Source organism: Leptodactylus fuscus, chromosome 2, assembly GCF_031893055.1.
Source record: "Leptodactylus fuscus isolate aLepFus1 chromosome 2, aLepFus1.hap2, whole genome shotgun sequence".
Classification (NCBI taxonomy): Eukaryota; Metazoa; Chordata; class Amphibia; order Anura; family Leptodactylidae; genus Leptodactylus; species Leptodactylus fuscus.
The window spans coordinates 47,756,496-47,777,960 of record NC_134266.1 but is presented as its reverse complement, the minus strand read 5'-3'; the positions used below and the strand labels follow the sequence as shown (position 1 = coordinate 47,777,960).

At 41.5% G+C, this 21,465-nt stretch overlaps 1 protein-coding gene across 2 annotated transcripts in view; it reads left to right on the top strand.

Moving 5' to 3' along the window:
• The first annotated feature begins 396 nt into the window (after nt 1–396).
• The window catches only part of LOC142194555 (transient receptor potential cation channel subfamily V member 1-like), a 66,192-nt gene continuing 45,123 nt past the window's right edge, over nt 397–21,465 (top strand). Inside the window, exons 1-3 of one of the 2 annotated variants that reach the window (XM_075263758.1) lie at nt 397–651; nt 1,538–1,774; nt 16,970–17,267. In XM_075263758.1, coding sequence (XP_075119859.1) covers nt 17,044–17,267 — 224 coding nt within the window. In that variant the 5' untranslated portion in view covers nt 397–651; nt 1,538–1,774; nt 16,970–17,043. Of the gene's footprint in view, nt 652–1,440; nt 1,775–16,969; nt 17,268–21,465 lie in introns of those variants that run through there. The other variant, XM_075263757.1, reaches the window with a different exon arrangement.

Genomic DNA, 21,465 nt, shown 5'->3' with positions numbered 1-21,465 from the left:
CCTACAATAAAGGGATGACATCAAGCACATTAACTCTTTCATCATTGTTTCCTATATGGAATTATCAGATCTTAACGTATTATTATTAATAAAGAAAATGATCTAATTGTCCTACATTGAGAAACATGTCAGGTGCAGCCCCAAGTAACAAGCCACATACAAAGTGGGAATGAGTCTAGACACAATGTGAACAAGGGCATGATGGAAAACTTACAACAATAAGGCTTCAGTGATGATGGTGAGCTCCAGCCCCCTCCTTTCCTGGTGTCAGTTCTCTTATTTTGCTGGGTGCTCAGTTGTGCATCATTTCTATACAGAACTTCCTGCATCTCCTGCTCAGTCTCTAAGACATAACAGCAGTAGCCAGCGCCGAGCACAGTGCAAACCTGTCATCACAAGGAGGAATCAGGAGCATTCTGCGCTTCTAGATCTGCCGCCACTAAGGTCAAGGATTAGTAAGAAGGCAGAAGTTTTCTATCAGGAAGGATCTGTCTATTTCACATATGGTTAGATTTCGGTATGTGACTATGGACAAGGCTGCAATGTGAAGCAATAAGACTACCATTTCAGCACTGGAGAGTGAACAGTCAAGGGTTGGACAATGAAGAAGATAATGGATTGAACTACTGTTCACAAGTGGATGTTCTCTATGTAAGTAGAAGATAAGAAGACTTTAAGACTCTACCAAGTAATGGTTCACAATAAAACATCTTTATCATTATTCATTGCTGGTCTGTTATTTGATAGATCCATATCCTGAATACTTGTATATAGAAGTGCCAAGTTCTGGGGGAACAGTTGGTTTAGGGTATGTAAGCACAAGTCTCAATATTCTGTATTGTCATTATATGCCTTATGATCTGAATGGATCAATGTGGTTTTGCTAGTCCAGTATATTACAATAGCTAGTATGCTATAGGACTACTAGTGATGGTCATGAGATGGACTGTGTCAGTTTGCAATGTGACAGCGCTGTACATGGTGTCATCTGTGTCCTCTCTACAGTTCCCCATTTTGTAAGTTTTGTGGTTAGGTTGGGTGTGCTCTTATCTCCAACACCAGCATAGTATGGGTGGTTCAGCAACCCAGGAAATATATCTATACAGACAGATCTGTTTCTTCTTGTCAAGTGTTTATTTTAGAGATATTGCAGCTACAAAGTAACAAAAACTACTGTGTCCTGTTTACAGCTAAAAGAATGACATAAATATCCTAAAAAAAAGTAACCTAAGAACTCATAAGGGCTGCAAATAACTCTGAAAGAGAGGAGAGCACAATGGAGGAACAGACAGAGAAGAAAGGGAGGGATTGTGTGAGCTAGAAGAAAAGGGGGCACTCAGATGTAACAAGGGAGGGGTAAGAGGGGTTTTACAGAAGGGATTGGATGTTATGCTTGGTGCCAGGGAAGTCTTACCACAAGATAAAGTTCATATAAGGGGTCTATACAATGGTCCTATAAGAGCTAAAACCTATATATCCATAGAAAATGCTGCAGAAAGTTACTATTACTCCATCTCCCCACCACTTCTTTCCTCAGCACATAGGGTTAACCTCATACAACGTGACTTATAAAGACAGACAGTCCATCCAATGGCATGCAAAGGCTTGTAGATGGGATTTTAGGCACAGGAGTGTGCTAGGCTTCTATTGCTCTGCATTGGATCTTCATCTGTGACTTTACATTGCACATAGGACTTGATCAGGGTTGTCACTTTCTGCCTGTTTGGTGGCTTCATCTGCCAGGAGAGAGATCTCAGACCTGCTCTTATATACAGTAAGTGGATATTTCATATCTCTTAGTATTGAGTAGAAACTGTTCTACCTGTTCATATTAGTTTTAGCTTGAAATTTAAGACTAAAGCAAGCTGATGTAGTTTACCAGGGAGCTGGGGAGAGGACAGAGGGGGGACTAGGTACAATGTCTTCATTTTTAGAGGTTTTAAGAAAAGATTGAGATGTTTGCAGCCAGAGGATTGTCAAGTTCTGTAAGATGATGAGTTAGATTAAGGGTGGAAGAAAAAGAAAAGCTTTCATAAGAGGTTTTCAGGAGGTTTTTGGATCTTGTGTCTGGGTATGTCTCCCTAATTTTGCTACTGGCTGGAGATCAGTCTTTAGAAATCCATATTAGCTCTTCTAAGGGGTTCAGTATTAAAAATCTTCCCTTTAACATGGATGGAAGTAGCTTGAAAAGACTTCACAAATGTCTTAAGATTGTTTATATCAATTTGCCAATGCTATGTAGAGTCTATGAAGGAGTTTTATTAGTCTTTGTTACCTTTACTCATCTGTTGTACATTGTATTAGTGTTTTATTCTAGAGGAAAGTCTAATAGGTTCCATATGTAAAGCACCAGCTCTTACTCTTTCCTTCTAGGATAGAAACTAGGGTGTGTCTTGGGCATCGGTCATACTTGCTACAAGTTTACACATAGGAATTTCTGCTTTTTCAGTATGGTCAGCTAGATATTCGCAGAGCAGCAGTGGGGGAGATATTAGGGGCTTGGATATTCTGCATGGGAAAAAAACAACTATTGTTGGTTCCCACAGGAACTGGTGTGAGAGCAATGAAGACTCCAGTGTATAACACAGTGTCACATAAAACTGTCTCATGTATTCATTTACTTGTGTTTGCTGTGGATGTGTCTGTCTTTGTATAGTATATATGCTTTGTATGTGCCTTGGGTTAGGTTGGATTACTGTAAAAATGTCATTTTTCCTACACATAGGGATCATTTAAAGTCAGTGAAGTATGTGAGGGTACTGGATGCCTTCACTACTGGGAGGCTTTGAGGGCTTGTGGGGGCTTGCCAAAATCTGATAGACTGGAAAAGCTTCATCACATTGAGGTCTAGTCTGGTCATTTTTACATGGGAACATGCATTTGTCTTTAAGAGATACAGAAAAGGAGATTCTTGTTACAGCCTGCAGGATTTAACTCCTTCCCTACACATAGGTTTGTGTTATTGATTGTATTTACAGATACAAATATATATGTGTATATATATATATATATATATATATATATATATATATGTTTGCTGAATCAATTGTATATATGTAAATATATGTTATATGTGTTGCTATATATCTACATATACAATTATATATTAATTATTAATATTATAATTATAAATAATAATAATAATAATAATAATATATATATATATATATATATATATATATATATATATATATCTCAATCACTAAATGCAAACAGAATACAGCCAACATATGTATAGTGTAAGAGATGAGATTATCTTTATCAAATATACCAAATCACAAATATGCCCATCTTTACCCTTGTCCCCAATTTTATTAATGCCATTGACTCAGCTATGTCACTATTGTAGGGTATGTTCCTATTTGACATACCCTTTGGTATCACATATGTAACAAGAAATCATACTGATGGTCTCTCTCCATATCACCAATACCCTTGGCATCCATTTTAAGTCTACCTTAACATCTGCACATTGAGAACTATAATGGCTGTGCCATCTTGTAGCAGGGAAACCTGATGATTTGATCTTTTTTGTCATATACTGCAAGGGCTGGTTTAAGATCTTTAGCATTTTAGCATTTTTATGTGATCAAAGGAGGATTAAAGAGAATCTGTCATCAGGTCTGAAAAATCCAATGCCATAAATGATCTGACCAGCGCTGTCACCCTGAGCATTTTGTTGTTTTGTTTATGCACATCCATTCCAAGGATATAAGCCCTTTTACTGCTCATTCAGATTAGGGTATACTATCACTTTGGTTGGGGTCTCTGTGTGACTGTGTTGACTAGTAGACCCTAATTTGCAATTACCAGTGACCACGGTCCCTTTGGTCCTAGGACTTGCTATGACCAATCACCTTATCAGGTGATCGGCTAAACAGTCATTTCGAGATGAGACCTGGTAAAATGGAAGCACTAAGCCATCAGTGATATGACAGTGCCTTCATCTTAACCCACTATGAGCCCTTTGCCAAATTTTAAGACAACCCCTTTAATGTTCCAAGGTCAATCAAATCTGAGACTTGACATTGGTTTTTAGAAAGAAATTCTCCTCAACTGAGATTTCCTTATTCCTCATTTCAGCCAAGCCTTAAAAATAGCCAAGAATCCAGAATACTCTGCTGGATTTTTGCCAATGGTTACAGCTTTTTCCACTGGAATCAGTTTCCATGTGTTTCTGAGTGCTGACAAAGATAATAGTTCAGTCCCCTTACCGTGTATACTTCTTTATACATAGCTACATATCCAAATACAGGGAATTTAGCTTAAACTTTTTAATATATATTTTTGTAGCTGATTCTTCTTCCATTCAAAACCTTTGCATCTTGAGTTTCCCGTGGCCTTGCAAACTCTGTATAAACTGCGGAAATCCAGACAAGTTGCAGCGTCTTTCTGAAAAGTTCCCATATTTGGTCAAAATGCTGAGCTAAAGTGTCGCCTTTACAGTCTATATGAAAATGACATTAGAGGCCCTTGTACTGAGAAAGGGAGCACTCGAATCAATACCATAATTTACTTAGCTTCAATATTTCATGTTTCATTTATCCCTTGCCAAGGACTGCCAAGACGCCCTCTAGCTTAGTCAAGACTCCCACTAACTTAGCCACCTTCTCCCTAACTTGGCCACCAGGGCCCCTTACAGCTGAGCAGGGACTCCAACAGGGCAGAGACCTGACTCCCCCATCTTTTTAACTTACATTTTGACTTTCTCTTCTTTTTCCTCAAACCCAAATCTGTATGGGAGGAACAATAATTTAGCCGCACACACGTAACATTGAAGTGCAAAGAAGTATTCTTTTTTTTATACATCTATAACAAGGTATACACTATGTAATAAACCATGTAGAGCTATACAGGAGAAAGGGAAACTGTAGATCAGGATCGGAATAACCCATTACGCTCAACGGAGATGAACGTCTTTCCCGTCTGACAGTACACGTCCATAGACTAGTACTGGGGGGGCGTTCCTCACAGCTAAGCGTCATGGCTGGGTGGTAAGGAACGCCCCCTTTGACAGTATAGAGCTACGGACTGTCAGTAGGGGAGTTTTCAGCTGGTATGGACAGGGCCGGCGTCAGCGCACAGGCAAGAGCCAGGGCCCACAGAGCCTCTGGGGGCCCCCTGGCACTTGCCCGCCCCAGCACTTGCCTGTCCCGATTTCAGCTCATCCCTCTTTCTACTCTTCAAAAGTTGGGAGGTATGGTGTTGGTGACGCCACACTCCTGTGTGACGTCACTCGCTTCATCTGTGACGTGCAGTGTCCCGACTCCCCTGCTTCCTCCACAAGGGGGCCCACTGAGGCTCTGTCGCCCAAGGGCCCCATAAAAACCTGGAACCGGCCCTGGATATGGAGTATGACAATATTAGGCTTATATGGATATCAAAGATATAAAAATTCTGGCATGGTGTCTGGCCTTAGCCTAGTATAGCTACAATGGTTGGTAACGGGCCCATGATCATTATTGTCTAGAGGCCCTGACCTTTCACAGCGTCCCCCTGTGGAGCACAATGGGGTGCGGTGCTTGTAAATTTATACTTTACCCAATCTCATAAGGTATCATATGATTAATATTATATGTCAAGCAGGAAAAAGAAGCCATCCTTATCCTCTGCGGTGTCTGATAACAGTCATATCTAATGACACCTCTGTCCCATAGTTATGGACAAAAAAGTAACATAGTTATGGACAAATCTTAGGATTCTCTTATCTCTATGTATCATTTTGGAAAGAAAACAATGAACTTCTCATGTCATGCACCTTTCTGGATACAATCCATGCCAGACACTCATCTATGGCACAGGATATGGCTTGAGTCACTGACCTTTTGGGAAAATATTCATGTAACCTGCATGTATGGAAAATGTGTGCAACAGAAGCGGAAAGAAAAAAGAGAATGTTTCACAAAAGGTGTGGTGCTTCTGCAAATGCAGAATGATTGTTTTATCAACTATTTGTTTTTCTCATACTTTACATGCTGGGGTTACTACACTAAAGCTTACTATAGTTTATTATAACGTTGTATATAGTATAACCTCACTACAGTAATTCTTCTTCTGTATAAAGGGGACTTTCTGTAGGATAGACCAAAAATATCTAGTTAGTGGTGGGCCGATACCTGACCCCGTAGAGATCAGTGGTGCCGTTGGTCTGTATATATATATATATATATATATATATATATATATATATATATATATATATATATATGGCAGTGGCCAGATGCCATTACTGTTGCTGAGCTTTCACTCATTTATTGAAGAGTGTCTTCTCCTTTGGAGGACTAACACATCCACGCCAGCCTAGTAATTTCAAAAAGTTTCAGGGATTCGCATGTAAGGCTATGTTCACATTTGTGTCAGAGTCTCCATTTGGAGTGCAGAGCTCGTCTAAAATCGTGGACAAAAAAATCCTTCAATCACAATGTCGGGAAGAAAACAACGGATACCCAATGGACTCCATTATAGTCAACCATAGAACAGATCCATCTTTATTGTTTAATCAGTTCTTCTGACGCACCAGGATGGATTAAATCACCTTATATTGTTCTGGAAGTAAGTCTGTATATATTGTCTGTATATATTCTGTACCAGCTTATTAGGTAGCCACTGTTGATCATGGGTGGTGCGTCACTTCAGGGGTGTGCACAGGATTTCCTCAAGAAAGTGGGAATATTCATTATAAAATAACCAAGTCAGTGAAGCAGTTTTAGGACACCTACCAGAGCTAGACATCCTAGCACCAATGCACACTTGCTTTGAAGCCAACAATCCACAATTTACTGAGATGTGATGGCTGAGCAACTCACTGTCTTGCTTCTACTAAGAAAAGGGAAAGGGGGAAGCTACCTCTCCATCTAGACTACAGTATATTGTCCTACATGTCCATCTAGATTGTCCTACAGTGATGTCACAGTACAGGGATAATACACACAGTGATGTCACAGTACAGGGAGAATATACACAGTCATACCTCCCAACTTTTGAAGAACTGAAAGAGGGACAAAATGCGTGGCACGCGTAGCGCGCCGCGGCAAATTTAGCCCCGCCCACTTTTGTGTTGACTCCACCCACTCATTATTTTTTTCATGTGCCCTCACACAGTATAATCCTCCTACAGTCACCCGTAAATTATATGTCCCCCCTCTATCTCTCCCCCAGTTTCATATACACCCTTCATCTGCCCCCAGTTTCATGTCCCTCTTCCATCTCTGCCCCCAGATTCATGTCCCTCCATCTCTGCCCCCAGATTCATGTCCTCTCCATCTCTGCCCCCAGATTCATGTCCCCACATCTCTGCCCCCAGATTCATGTCCCCACATCTCTGCCCCCAGATTCATGTCCTCTCCATCTCTGCCCCCAGATTGATGTCTCCACAGCTCTGCCCCCAGATTCATGTCCCTCCATCTCTGCCCCCAGATTCATGTCCCCCATCTCTGCCCCCAGATTCATGTACCCCCATCTCTGCCCCTAGATTCATGTCCCCACAACTCTGCCCCAGTTTCATGTCCACTCCATCTCTGCCCCCAGATTCATGTCCCTCCATCTCTGCCCCCAGATTCATGTCCCCACATCTCTGCCCCCAGTTTCATGTCCACTCCATCTCTGCCCCCAGATTCATGTCCCTCCATCTCTGCCCCCAGATTCATGTCCCCACATCTCTGCCCCCAGTGTCATGCCCACTCCATCTCTGCCCCCAGATTCATGTCCTCTCCATCTCTGCCCCCAGATTCATGTCCCCACATCTCTGCCCCCAGTGTCATGCCGTCCTCTCCATCTCTGCCCCCACTGTCATGCCGTCCTCTCCTTCATCTGCCCCCAGATTCACGTTCCACCTCCACATTAAACTTACCTTCTCCTCCGCTCCCTCGCCACTCTCTGCCCGCCTCTCTCCCTGACACATGCGGCTGAAGCTGCTCGCGTGCTCGCTTCGCCGCTGCGTGTCTCTCTCGCTGACACATGCGGCTGAAGCGAGGAGCTGACCTGTGTCAGCTCCTCGCTTCGCCGCTGCCGCCGGCTCCTGGCTTGTACATCGCGTCTACAAGCCAGGAGCCGGCGGCAGCGGCGAAGCGAGGAGCTGACACAGGTCAGCTCCTCGCTTCAGCCTCATGTGTCAGCGAGAGAGACACGCAGCGGCGAAGCGAGCACGCGAGCAGCTTCAGCCGCATGTGTCAGGGAGAGAGGCGGGCAGCGGCGAAGCGAGGAGCTGACCTGTGTCAGCTCCTTGCTTCAGCTGCATATGTGTAAGCGAGAGAGGCGCGCAGCGGCGAAGCGAGGAGCTGACATGTGTCAGCTCCTTGCTTCAGCCGCATATGTGTCAGCGAGAGAGGCGCGCAGCGGCGAAGCGAGGAGCTGACATGTGTCAGCTCCTTGCTTCAGCCGCATATGTGTTCAACTCAGATCTGCGTCCTCTGGACGCAGATCTGAGTTGAAATCGGGACATACCTCCCTCCAACTGGGACCGCGGGACATGTCACCCAAATCGTGACTGTCCCGCGGAAATCGGGACGGTTGGGAGGTATGCTGTCACAGTGATGTCACAGCACAGGGATAATATACACAGTGATGTTATAGTTCAGGGATAATACATTCAGTGATGCCACAGAGCAGGGATAATACACACAGCGATGTCACAGTACTGGAATAATGGACTCAGCAATGTCACAGTTCAAGAATAATGCATGTCACAGTACAAAAGTGATGTCACAGTACAAAAGTGATGTCACAGTACAATAGTAATATAAACAGTGATGTCACAGTACAGGGAAAATGCACACAAAAAATATCATTGTACACTGTGACATCACAACATATGAAGAAAATAATTATAATGATGTCACGGCCAGACATTTTGATGTCCCAGTAAAGTAATATAGGCTCCTTCACATTTTATCAAAAGAGGGGGGTTTGTAATTATATATATATATATATATATATATATATATATATATCTATATATATATATATATATATATATATATATATATTTTTTTTTTTTAATTATAAAAATGTTGCAATTCTAACTCTTGTCACCAAGCCTAAAATAGTCTGTGACTTCCTGTTTGCTGGAGATGGACTATGGGTCAAACACACAGGGGTTAGGATCTGATCCTATGGACTTTACATAGCCCACTCACATGTCCAGGGTCACCGGTGTGGATCGGAGTCTGACCTTCGAAGGTACAGGATAAACCCTTTAGGTTAACAACCTACAAACCACAAGAAATTATTCAGCACACGAAAAGTCGTAAGAAATATGTAAAACTTAATCTTTAATTAACATGAAAAAAGTGAAAATATAAAATGGAAAACACTACATGTTAAACCCACTTACGCGTTTCCGTGCATAAGACCCTTAGTCCTAGCACAAGGTTCATAACAAAATAATCACCATAAAAACCCTCGCCGAGGTCGTTCACACCGGAATATCAATTGCTGGCTCATGACGTAATGACAAAGCAAATTGGTAATTAACCCTGCAAATAACATTGACTGAAACAATAGAAAACAGGAAGTGTCTGCATATTATTTGGCTTAGCAGCCTGAATCAGAATTGTAGGATTTTTTTTTTTTTTTTTAAAAGAAACTGGGTGCATATCCATTTATCACATGGTGTTTACTTTTGGTAACCCTTGTCAATCAGCTGTTATTGGCAAGGGAAGCCTTGTCTAGGCGTACTTCATACTTCCACACTGCATACTAACTGTCCAGATAAATAGTCTTGCATACCATGTCCCCTCTCAATGAAATAGATTTACCCTAATGGGCTTATGTGTCATCCCGTCTAGAACTTGTTCTCATTTTCTAAACCCTAGTGAAAAATAAGATCTGGATTGTCTATTTTTCCTTTGCACTAGTTTTGCGAAATCTCTCCCCAGTAGGGGATTTATGCAAACTAGTAAAAAAGACAAGTGCAGATGTTCTCCCCAGGAACCATCTGGGGTTGTACTTTTATTTTGTAACCTGAAGTAGAAACATAGAAGTTGTGATCTGGCCGGTTTTTACCATAAGGAAATACCACATTTCCTCTGTGTTAGTTTTTCCATAATATGGAATGGAGCCACATGTACGAGTTCACATGATTACAGTCTCTTCCTGTTCTGTAATAGTAGTTTGGATGAAATTCAGGCCTCCATATTGGCAAGTGAATGATTACTTCTCATAGACTATGACCTCATATGTTAGTACTACTGAATGGATTCATGACAACATCCTGTCAGCTGAATAGGTCAAAGGGGAAGAGAACATGATGTCTCTTGTTTCTGCATTAGGAAGTGTGGGAAACCATCTGCATTCATGTTGTGTGTTGTGTGTCAAAGCATTTGGGGCCCTAACTGGAAGTATTTCTATAAGAAAAGAATATCCCACTATATTTGGGTTATATAGGTTTCATAATCTTTTTATTGGATTAAAAATCAGTAAGAGTTGTAGTGTAAAGCAGGGCCGGCGCCAGCACCCAGCAAACCTGGTCCAGGGCCCACTGGGGTTTGGCCATTAGCGCTTTCATAGAGCTTCTATTAATACAGATGTAAGCGCTCATTGCACTGGCAGATTTTACTTTCAATTACCACTCCTAGATCCTCGGACCCCCGCTCCTTCCCTGCTACAGTACTGATAGTTTACCCAGACCAGGGAAGGGGTGGATGTCCGAGGAGCTACGTGCGGTGAGTGAAAGTGAAATCTGCACTTACCACTCTCTCCCCATACAGCAAGGGGTGGGGGTATGGCTTAAGGGGGTACTGTACTGTATGGAGGATTAGGGGATGTTATATAAGGGCATAAGGAGACACTGTGCAGCACCCTGGAGTAATTCCCTGAACACTGTAATATAGCCAGCATGTTTTTTTGCCCCCTTACTAGTGCCGAACTTGTGGACACTGCCCCAGTTCATCTGTTGTTTCCTGTCCCCATGCTCCAGGAATGGACACTACCATACTTGTGCCCTGGAGTCTCCTATTTGTTTTACGGAGCCCTTGACAAGGACGCTGATAGGTCTTGGCGCCTCAAAGAACTCTTATGCTCTGTTAAATAAATAATCTGCTCTTTTGACTGCGCTTGAGATTGGACACTTACATACCTGTGTCTGACGTGGCAGGTTCTACTGTTTATTCCATGATAATGGTTTGGTTGTTGTTTGCCGCTTAACAGATGCAACATATGTGTACATGTTTTATGTCGTCTTGTTCTCTGTAGCATCTCCCTAGCCTGGGCTAAGTTTCTCCGGGGGCGGCTCAGATTAAAATAGGGGGGTGTGCAGCATCTCTGAGAAACATTTGTCAGCCATGCCAGGAGGAGCAACGGAGGAACTGACAGGAGGTGTGCAATTGGGCCTAGCTTTGAGGTATCCAGATTCCTGTTAGCAACTCCTTGCTCTACTAGAATCCCCATGTCACTAAATTGGGAGTGGCACGAGAGGAGGAATAGTGGAGGACTTGTATGGTAGAGCCTGTGATAGTGCCGTAACTAGGAATGGCGGGGCCCCGTGGCGAACTTTTGACATGCGGGCCCCCCCGACTGACACCGAAGACCTCGACCGACCCCCTCCTACGCATTCCTGCGTGCTCTATTAAATAGGGTCCGTTACCGGCCTATTAAGAAAAAAAAATGCAGCGGTAGCGGCTGTCACCGGGCCCCTAATGTCCTGGGTCCTGTGGCAGCTGCCTCTGCTGCTACGGTGGTAGTTACGCCACTGGCCTGTGACATCCCTGGGCAGCCTCCTATGAACAAGGCAGTGGGCCTGAACTGCAATTGATACCCCCATTTGCAAAAGTTGCTGATTCTAACAGCTGGATACAGTTGAAAATAAACAGTTTCTTGGTTCACTGCAATTCTGGATTCCCTGAGTCATTTGCCTGCATCACCATCAGGGCTCTCCTGAACAACACCAGACCAGCTCAGTGTAGAGAGGTCCCTTTTCCAACTTGGAGTGCCCCGGGGGAAATAAGACCACTATCACCACCATCAGGTAGTGCTGCAGGACCCCCTTGACTGTATACAGCCCTGCAGTGGGATTGGAGTGTGTGAGCAGCGCCCCTGGTCATGCAGGTGGCACAGGCAGTGTCATCTTTGCTCTCACTCTCTGGGCTCCTCCACTGGGTTGCTGTAACTGTACTATATGTGAAAATAAGGGTTATTATATGGGAGAATAAAGGGGCACTCTATTATATAAGAGCATGAGAGACCATTGTATGGTGGAATAAAGGGGCAGTGTACTGGGGCATAAGGAACCATTATACAGTCCTATGAAAAAGTTTGGGCACCCCTATTAATCTTAATCATTTTTAGTTCTAAATATTTTGGTATTTGTAACAGCCATTTCAGTTTGATATATCTAATAACTGATGGACACAGTAATATTTCAGGATTGAAATGAGGTTTATTGTACTAACAGAAAATGTGCAATATGCATTAAACCAAAATTTGACCGGTGCAAAAGTATGGGCACCTCAACAGAAAAGTGACATTAATATTTAGTAGATCCTCCTTTTGCAAAGATAACAGCCTCTAGTCGCTTCCTGTAGCTTTTAATCAGTTCCTGGATCCTGGATAAAGGTATTTTGGACAAACAATTCAAGTTCAGTTAAGTTAGATGGTCGCCGAGCATGGACAGCCCGCTTCAAATCATCCCACAGATGTTCAATGATATTCAGGTCTGGGGACTGGGATGGCCATTCCAGAACATTGTAATTGTTCCTCTGCATGAATGCCTGAGTTGATTTGGAGCAGTGTTTTGGATCATTGTCTTGCTGAAATATCCATCCCCGGCGTAACTTCAACTTCATCACTGATTCTTGAACATTATTCTCAAGAATCTGCTGATACTGAGTGGAATCCATGCGACCCTCAACTTTAACAAGATTCCCGGTGCCGGCATTGGCCACACAGCCCCAAAGCATGATGGAACCTCCACCAAATTTTACAGTGGGTAGCAAGTGTTTTTCTTGGAATGCTGTTTCTTTTTGGACGCCATGCATAACGCCTTTTTTTATAACCAAACAACTCAATCTTTGTTTCCAAAATGAAGTTGGCTTCTCCAAATGTGCTTTTTCATACCTCAGGCAACTCTATTTGTGGCGTACGTACAGAAACGGCTTCTTTCTCATCACTCTCCCATACAGCTTCTCCTTGTGCAAAGTGCGCTGTATTGCTGACTGATGCACAGTGACACCATCTGCAGCAAGATGATGCTGCAGCTCTTTGGAGGTGGTCTGTGGATTGTCCTTGACTGTTCTCACCATTCTTCTTCTCTGCCTTTCTGATATTTTTCTTGGCCTGCCACTTCTGGGCTTAACAAGAACTGTCCCTGTGGTCTTCCATTTCCTTACTATGTTCCTCACAGTGGAAACTGACAGGTTAAATCTCTGAGACAATGTTTTGTATCCTTCCCCTGAACAACTATGTTGAACAATCTTTGTTTTCAGATCATTTGAGAGCGGGCTGTCCATGTTCGGCGACCATCAAACTTAACTGAACTTCAATTGTTTTGTAGAAAGAAATGGTCCAAAATACCTTCATCCAGGATCCAGGAACTGATTAAAAGCTACAGGAAGCGACTAGAGGCTGTTATCTTTGCAAAAGGAGGATGTACTAAATATTAATGTCACTTTTCTGTTGATGTGCCCATACTTTTGCACCAGTCAAATTTTGGTTTAATGCATATTGCGCATTTTCTGTTAGTACAATAAACCTCATTTCAATCCTGAAATATTACTGTGTCCATCAGTTATTAGATATATCAAACTGAAATGGCTGTTGCAAACACCAAAATATTTAGAACTAAAAATGATTAAGATTAATAGGGGTGCCCAAACTTTTTCATAGGACTGTATAGGGGCATAAAGGGGTATTGCATGGGTGTATTAGTTGACATTATACTGCATGGGGCATAAGGGACCATTATACTATATGTGGGCAAAAGGAGAACATTATACTACTGTGGTGTAATGAGGCCATTATACGCATGGGGGCACATTAATTATAGCAGCAAATTTTACCCATGGTTTTCAATCTTTGCAATATAAAGGTCAAAGGTAACTGAAGAACTAAAGCATTCCAGCAGGTCACTGCAGCAACAACCACACAATTTCAGGTGTTTTGTGCTTCGGAGCCTTTTTAAAGGAAAACACTCCTGCTAGGTGAATTGTGCCACAAAGGGCTGATTATAGCTGATGGGGTTTTCCATGGTAATAAAAATAAATAAATCTATATACAGTCATGGCCAAAAGTTTTGAGAATGATACAAATATAAATTTTTACAAAGTCTACTGCTTCAGTTTTTCTAATGGCAATTTGCATATACTCCAGAATGTTATAAAGAGTGATCAGCTTAACAGCAATTACTTGCAAAGTCAATATTTGCCTAGAAAATGAACTTTATCCCCCAAAACACATTTCAACATCATTGCAGCCCTGCCTTAAAAGGACCAGCTAACATCATTTCAGTGATTGCTCCATTAACACAGGTGTGGGTGTTGATGAGGACAGAGCTGGAGATCAATCTGTCATGATTAAGTAAAAATGACACCACTGGACACTTTAAAAGGAGGCTGGTGCTTGGCATCATTGTTTCTCTTCTGTTAACCATGGTTATCTCTAAAGAAACACGTGCAGTCATCATTGCACTGCACAAAAATGGCCTAACAGGGAAGAGTATCGCAGCTAGAAAGATTGCACCTCGGTCAACAATCTATCGCATCATCAAGAACTTCAAGGAGAGAGGTTCTATTGTTGGCAAAAAGGCTCCAGGGCGCCCAAGAAAGACCAGCAAGCGCCAGGACCGTCTCTTAAAAGTGTTTCAGCTGCGGGATCGGGCTACCAGCAGTGCAGAGCTTGCTCAGGAATGGCAGCAGGTAGGTGTGAGTGCAACTGCACGCACTGTGAGGCGGAGACTCTTGGAGCAAGGCCTGGTCTCAAGGAGGGCAGCAAAGAAGCCACTTCTCTCCAGAAAAAAACATCAGGGACAGACTGATATTCTTTAAAAGGTACAGAGAGTGGACTGCTGAGGACTTGGGTAAAGTTATTTTCTCTGATGAATCCCCTTTTCGATTGTTTGGGACATCTGGAAAACAGCTTTTTCAGAGAAGACGAGGTGAGCGCTACCACCAGTCTTGTCTCATGCCAACTGTAAAGCATCCTGAAACCATTCATGTGTGGGGTTGCTTCTCAGCCAAGGGAATCGGCTTTCTTACAGTCTTGCCTAAAAACACAGCCATGAATAAAGAATGGTACCAGAATGTCCTCCAAGATCAACTTCTCCCAACCGTCCAAGAGCAGTTTGGTGATCAACAATGCCTTTTCCAGCATGATGGAGCACCTTGCCATAAAGCAAAGGTGATAACTAAATGGCTCAGGGAACAAAACATAGAGATTTTGGGTCCATGGCCTGGAAACTCCCCAGATCTTAATCCCATTGAGAACTTGTGGTCAATCATCAAGAGACGGGTGGACAAACAAAAACCTACAAGTTCTGACAAAATGCAAGCATTGATTGTGCAAGAATGGACTGCTATCAGTCAGGATTTGGTCCAGAAGTTGATTGAGAGCATGCCAGGGAGAATTGCAGAGGTCCTGAAGAAGAAGGGTCAACACTGCAAATATTGACTTGCTGCATTAACTCATTCTAACTGTCAATATAAGCTTTTGTTACTCATAATATGATTGCAATTATATTTCTGTATGTGATAAAAACATCTGACAAACACACATAAAAACCAGAGGGCAGCAGATCATGTGAAAATAGAAGATTTGTGGCATTCTCAAAACTTTTGACCATGGCTGTATATATTTTACCTGATAAGTACCCCATGAGTCCAACTCTGCTTATCCAGTGCTCTACACTAGTTTGTATTTGGTTGGCTGTAGTGATGACACCTCATTCTACCCTCATGTCATTAGCCTCAGGGGTCTAGTGATATATACTGCTTGGTCAGTAATTGGATGCAGAAGTCACGTGGGTGGACAGGGACATCAATTTACTCTATTTCTTTTAGGCTCAGGCCACTCTGCAGAAATTTAATAGATTTAATTAATAGATTCCTATATATATTCCCCATTCCTTCTGTTGCCATTATTGGCTTTGGCTCAAAAAAACACTGCAAAATCTGCAATGTGGGCTTTAGCATTAAAAGGTTTTTTTTTTCTCATTAATATAATGATATTTTCATTTGTCTTCATAGGTTGCCAATAGACATGACCATGCATGTAGGAATTTAATATGGTTTGGCAATTGTCAGAAATATACTCATGATTTTGTTGTATTGTATCTGGGTTATCTTCTCATACTTATAGTGTCCCGGCCTGATAACCTGTCCACAATAAGGACATCACGGCTGGGTTTCTGACAAGTGCCAGATCATAGAAAGTTCCTGCATTTATTGTCGTATCCATTGACCAAGACAAAAGGCAATCATGACTAAGATGATTAGAGAAAATCGTTAAAACTCTTCAACATTCTTAATTACTTATCTTTGGAAAAATGTTTAACTTTAAGAAACTTTAAGAAACCCCCTTACCTAGCCTTTTCTCCTCCAAGTTTATTGCCCTTGCCTTATATCTTAAAACCATAGCCAAGGCTTGTTGGTTCTCAACTTGACATCAGCACCCGGGGCAATTACCCTATGAGTCTCCCAAGACTTACACCCTACCCTGGGATAAGCTTATTCTCAGAAGACAATTTAAACAAAGTGGACAACCCCTTTAAGACCACTTCTCAATATACACTTTTATTGATTTTTATTAAAAAAATTGAACCTACTTTCCTATCTAACACTGAAGCAACCAAACTGCAGTGAAATTAAACCTAAATGTTGGGTATAAATGTGGTTACGAAGACTGTTCTACTGTTCATTTGCTTATGTATACACCTGACAGCTGTTGCTCCTCCAACAAGTGACTCACAGGTAGTGGGTAAACAAAACTGCTGCGGTGTCATTGTCCCATCTTTGTCTAATCCAAACATTGTTTTGTGCCCCAGGTATTAGCAGCAGATGCGGATTGCTTTTCTACCAGGATCCTTCTAGGCTTAGCGCTGCCCCTCCAGAAGACGCCATGTCTAATTCAGATTCTGAAGACGCTGGTACACCTAGACGTAGGTTCTCCTTAGAGGCTCATGACAAGGACACACTTGCTGCCTTTGAGAAAGGGGATAAAGATGGAAAGAAAGAAACTAAACCGCCAATGGATTCGACAATGCAGAAAGAAAATGACAACATCCCTGCAAATATTGGCTTCAACTTAGATTTTTTGGCATCAGTCCAAGGAAATGGTGGCAAGTAAGTTTATCGTTTGTATGTCATTTTACATCTGAGTGATTTTTTAATAGTAGTGCTGGGGAGTTTAACTGGAATCAATATGGTCCAAAAATATTGATTAAAATATTGAAAAAATATGGAGAATAAAAAAAAAAAAAAGAAGAAAAAAAATAACTGTGTATACTACTAAGAATGAATATTAGAGTCCAGGGCAACTATATATTTTCTGTCGTAGTCCAATGTCTAAATTATCTGGCCAAGGCAGAGATTTGTTTAGTGTCTTCACTAGCTCCCAATATCTGTAGTTCATGTACTGGCTATGTAAGTCCTACACATTTAAGAATATTCTAATGGAAAGTCTTCCGTAAAAATGAAGGCAATTGTAGCAAGACGGTTTTGGTGGGGTGGTACATATAAAGTCCATTTGAAAATCCTGGGACCTTACTAGAATCCAAAAATTAGTGGTCCCATATGGTTCTCTTGCAGAAGATAGATGGCTACACACACTATGGCACCATTGGAATCAGATGAGTGTGCCCACTCGTGTATCCTCTCGACATCTCTACACTATCATAGAGGGGGACCCTGTGTAAACCTGCCCCTTTGTGGTCCGAATGTGGTATTGAATGGACTGGACAGCCCTCGATCTCATCTAAGACCCAAGTATTGTTGTAGGCTCTACTAGTGAAGGGTGAGCCATCATGAACAGACTTTCCCTGTGATTTTCTGCAAATCTTGGCAACATTATAAAAAAATACAAAAATACGAGCAAAAAAAAATCTGTATTTACTGTGACACATTAAATTATATAAAAGGACTGTCACAATTTGCATTAAAAAACAACTTACCGATTGCAAAGAATTTAAGAAATTGCAAGATGTCATTTTTCATTTTATTTTTTTACATTAATGGGTTTAAATACAGAAACCGTTCTCATCAAATGCTAAGCAAACCTTGAGTTCTCCTCATGCCTGTGAATTTCAGAACTGACAGCATAGCATTAGAAAAATAAGGTTGGTTGCCTTGGTTTTATTTGCTTTTATTCTTTTCCCTTGCTGTGCCGTGTGATTTCATTGACATCACATAAATTCTAATTTTCTACTTCGTCTCCTCTTTTAGTGGTGATTTAAAGATTCTTCCCCGACCCCTGAAATAAAATCCAGGGTAACATTAAAACTATGCACTTGTTACGGCCAAAAAGTTTCACGTGACATAGTGTGCATTAACCCTTTATTCCTAAATTGTAATTCACATTTATGAGGAGGATATGCAAAATCATAGATCTATTTTAACGAGGGAAAGAACAAACCACGTAAAGTTTAGATGAGGTTTTTTCGTTCTGCTCAGTATTTGCATTGCAAAAGGATTATGTAGTTTGCTCATGGGGTTGTGTCTGTAGTCAGGCTTACAGGATGTAAATAGTACAGTGTTAAATGTGGCTTAAGATTCCATTACACAGATCCTGGCTTTAGTCAGTGATACCTAGTAGTCTAAAATAGTGTAATACCCATGATATCAATAACCTGTCGCCTATCCCTGCCATACAGACTAGGAGAGAGTGACGGTCTAGGGCACCATCTTGTTGCGAGATAAAAAGGATCTTTAGTTATTTTTCAAATTAAGGCTGCCAATGACTTAAGATAATGGCCAAGCTAGTCCTCTGGACCCTCTTATACATGTGACCCTCTTATACATATGCTTTTTGTTCTCAAGGGAGATAAGTTGCCACCGGAGGAATCTGGCTCACTCCCATCACCATATCCAGAAGTTGACACTTGTATCAGTTGAGCATATGGCATATTGAAATCTAACTACCTGATCCTTTTTACCCCCAACATCTCTCATCGGGGGGTAGTCAGGAGGCCTCCATACACATTAGCTGATTGTCTGGTCTATCCAAAATTGACAGCTTAAAGGGGTTATCAAGGACCCTGATACTGAGCTCAACTCCATCAACTCAGGAAATGACATTACGTCTGTGAGTCACATGAATTGGGCTGAGCTGTAGAAATACAAAGCGTCCAGCACTGTCCAGCTGTAGAAATACGAAGTGTCTAGCACTCATCCAGAACAAGTCTGAAACACAAACTAGGAAAAGACCAAGGTCGCTATTACCCTAAAAACAGGGTTTCTTAGGACCCTTTTAGCTTTTTTTTGCAAACAAAATAGGGAATAAGATAAATGTTCACATGATCACCATCAAATGGTCAAAATAACAACCTGTCCCCTCCATATGTCTCTGAACTAATCTCCAGCTACCTGCCCACATGTAACCTCAGATCCTCCAATGACCTCCTACTCCGCTCTGCTCTTATGTGTTCCTCACACAACCGTCTCCAAGATTTCTCCTGTGCATCCCCCATACTCTGGGACTCCTTATTAAGACACATAAGACTGACCCCCACAATCACAGGCTTCAAGAAGGCCCTGAAGACTCCCCTACTCAGGAAGGCCTACAACCTCCAATAACACTATCGCCGCACTGCCATCTGTACAGTCTCCCCCTCTCCTTCTGTCTCTACCCCCTTCTCTCATAGATTGTAAGCCCTCGCGGGCAGGCCCCTCTACCCCACTGTGCCAGTCGGTCATTGATAGTTTTATATCTACCTGTATATTTTGTGTACTGTATGTAACCCCCAAATGTAAAGCACCATGGAATTAATGCTATATAAGTAAACAATAATAATTAAAAAAAACCCAATAATAATAACTACCCTCAACCCATTCAGAATGAGGGACAAAATTAGCTCATTCTTCTCCTCAATGCTGTTCTCACCAGTGGGACCCCCACTGATATGTAATAAGTTATCTCCATCCTGCAGATAGCAAATAATTTGTTAATATGGGAAATCCCCTTTAATGATACAAAGAGGTAGAGTCATTGTAAGAGGCGCCTACTTCTCTATATTAAGTGATTATTTTAGTCCTTCCTTAGCTCTTGGAAAACTGCAGTATTATATTTAGATCTCAGTATGTGGCATTTACAGAACCAGATACGACCTCTCAAATATACCTGTTCCCTTTTTCAATAATTTTATATGAAATCCTGTTTCTGCAAATGGTTATTTATGAACTCTCAAGGGGACCTGTCAACCTGACCATGCTACTATATGATTAGTATACGATAGGTGCCCCAAAAGTCAAGCTGAAATGGGTGGAGAGAATCCAAGGAGAACTACCAGTGGACACTTCTATGTAACACATGGACACTTTTGGTTCTTGAGAGAAAGGAAAGAACTGAGAACTGTTCTCTACTCTGTATAATCGATGAATGTCCTGAATGTTGGACCATCCCCTATTAACTCAAAATTCCCTAATAGTGTAGATGAAAATGTGTTTTGGAAGGGTACAGTCAAATCCTGACTTTTTTCTGGCTATATTGAAGAAAACAATGGGTACCCAACACACCCCTTACAGCCTTTGGATCCATTTTTGTCCTTCATAAATTGGATACACTTTCATGGTTTAATCCATTCTCTTGTTCATACAATGGAACAGAAGAACGGATTAAACAAAGTAGATGTGAATTTACCCTAAACCAGACATCCCCTTCATAAAGTTATTGTTCAGTTCTCATTTTTAGCATCGGAATTCATGAATAACTATAAGAACATGTACACACTGGGCACATTTATTTCAGAAATGTCTGTGACTGTACCATTGCAGAAATCCATTCATAGGTCTTCAGAAACAGACTCACTCCTATGTATGAAATAAAATTTTTATGAAATTTTTACAAAACTTTTTCCATGTCACCGTCCCCTCAGCTGAGAACTGAGTGTGACCTGTTTAATTTCTCTGAGCAATCTCTTCCTCCAGTGCTACTAGTCATAAGACTATCCATTATAAATCCTTAGACATAACATGTCTTCCTTCATACTGCACATTCCGATAAAGGTCACCCAAAACAAAAACTCCAGATATGCAATTACTTTATGATATATTTCATTAGATATTTTATATTATAGAATATATACATATAATTATATAGAAGATAACTGACTTATTATTGTTATTCATCCATGTATTGTAAATATAGTGGAACTACTCCACCCAATTTTCCAATATACTTTCTGTATCAATTCCTGGCAGTTTTCTAGATCTCTGCTCGCTTTCATTCATTCTGCTTACTTTAAGTGGATAATCAGTCCATGGTCATGTGATATACAGTCCATGGTCATGTGATATACAGTCCATGGTCATGTGATATACAGTCCAT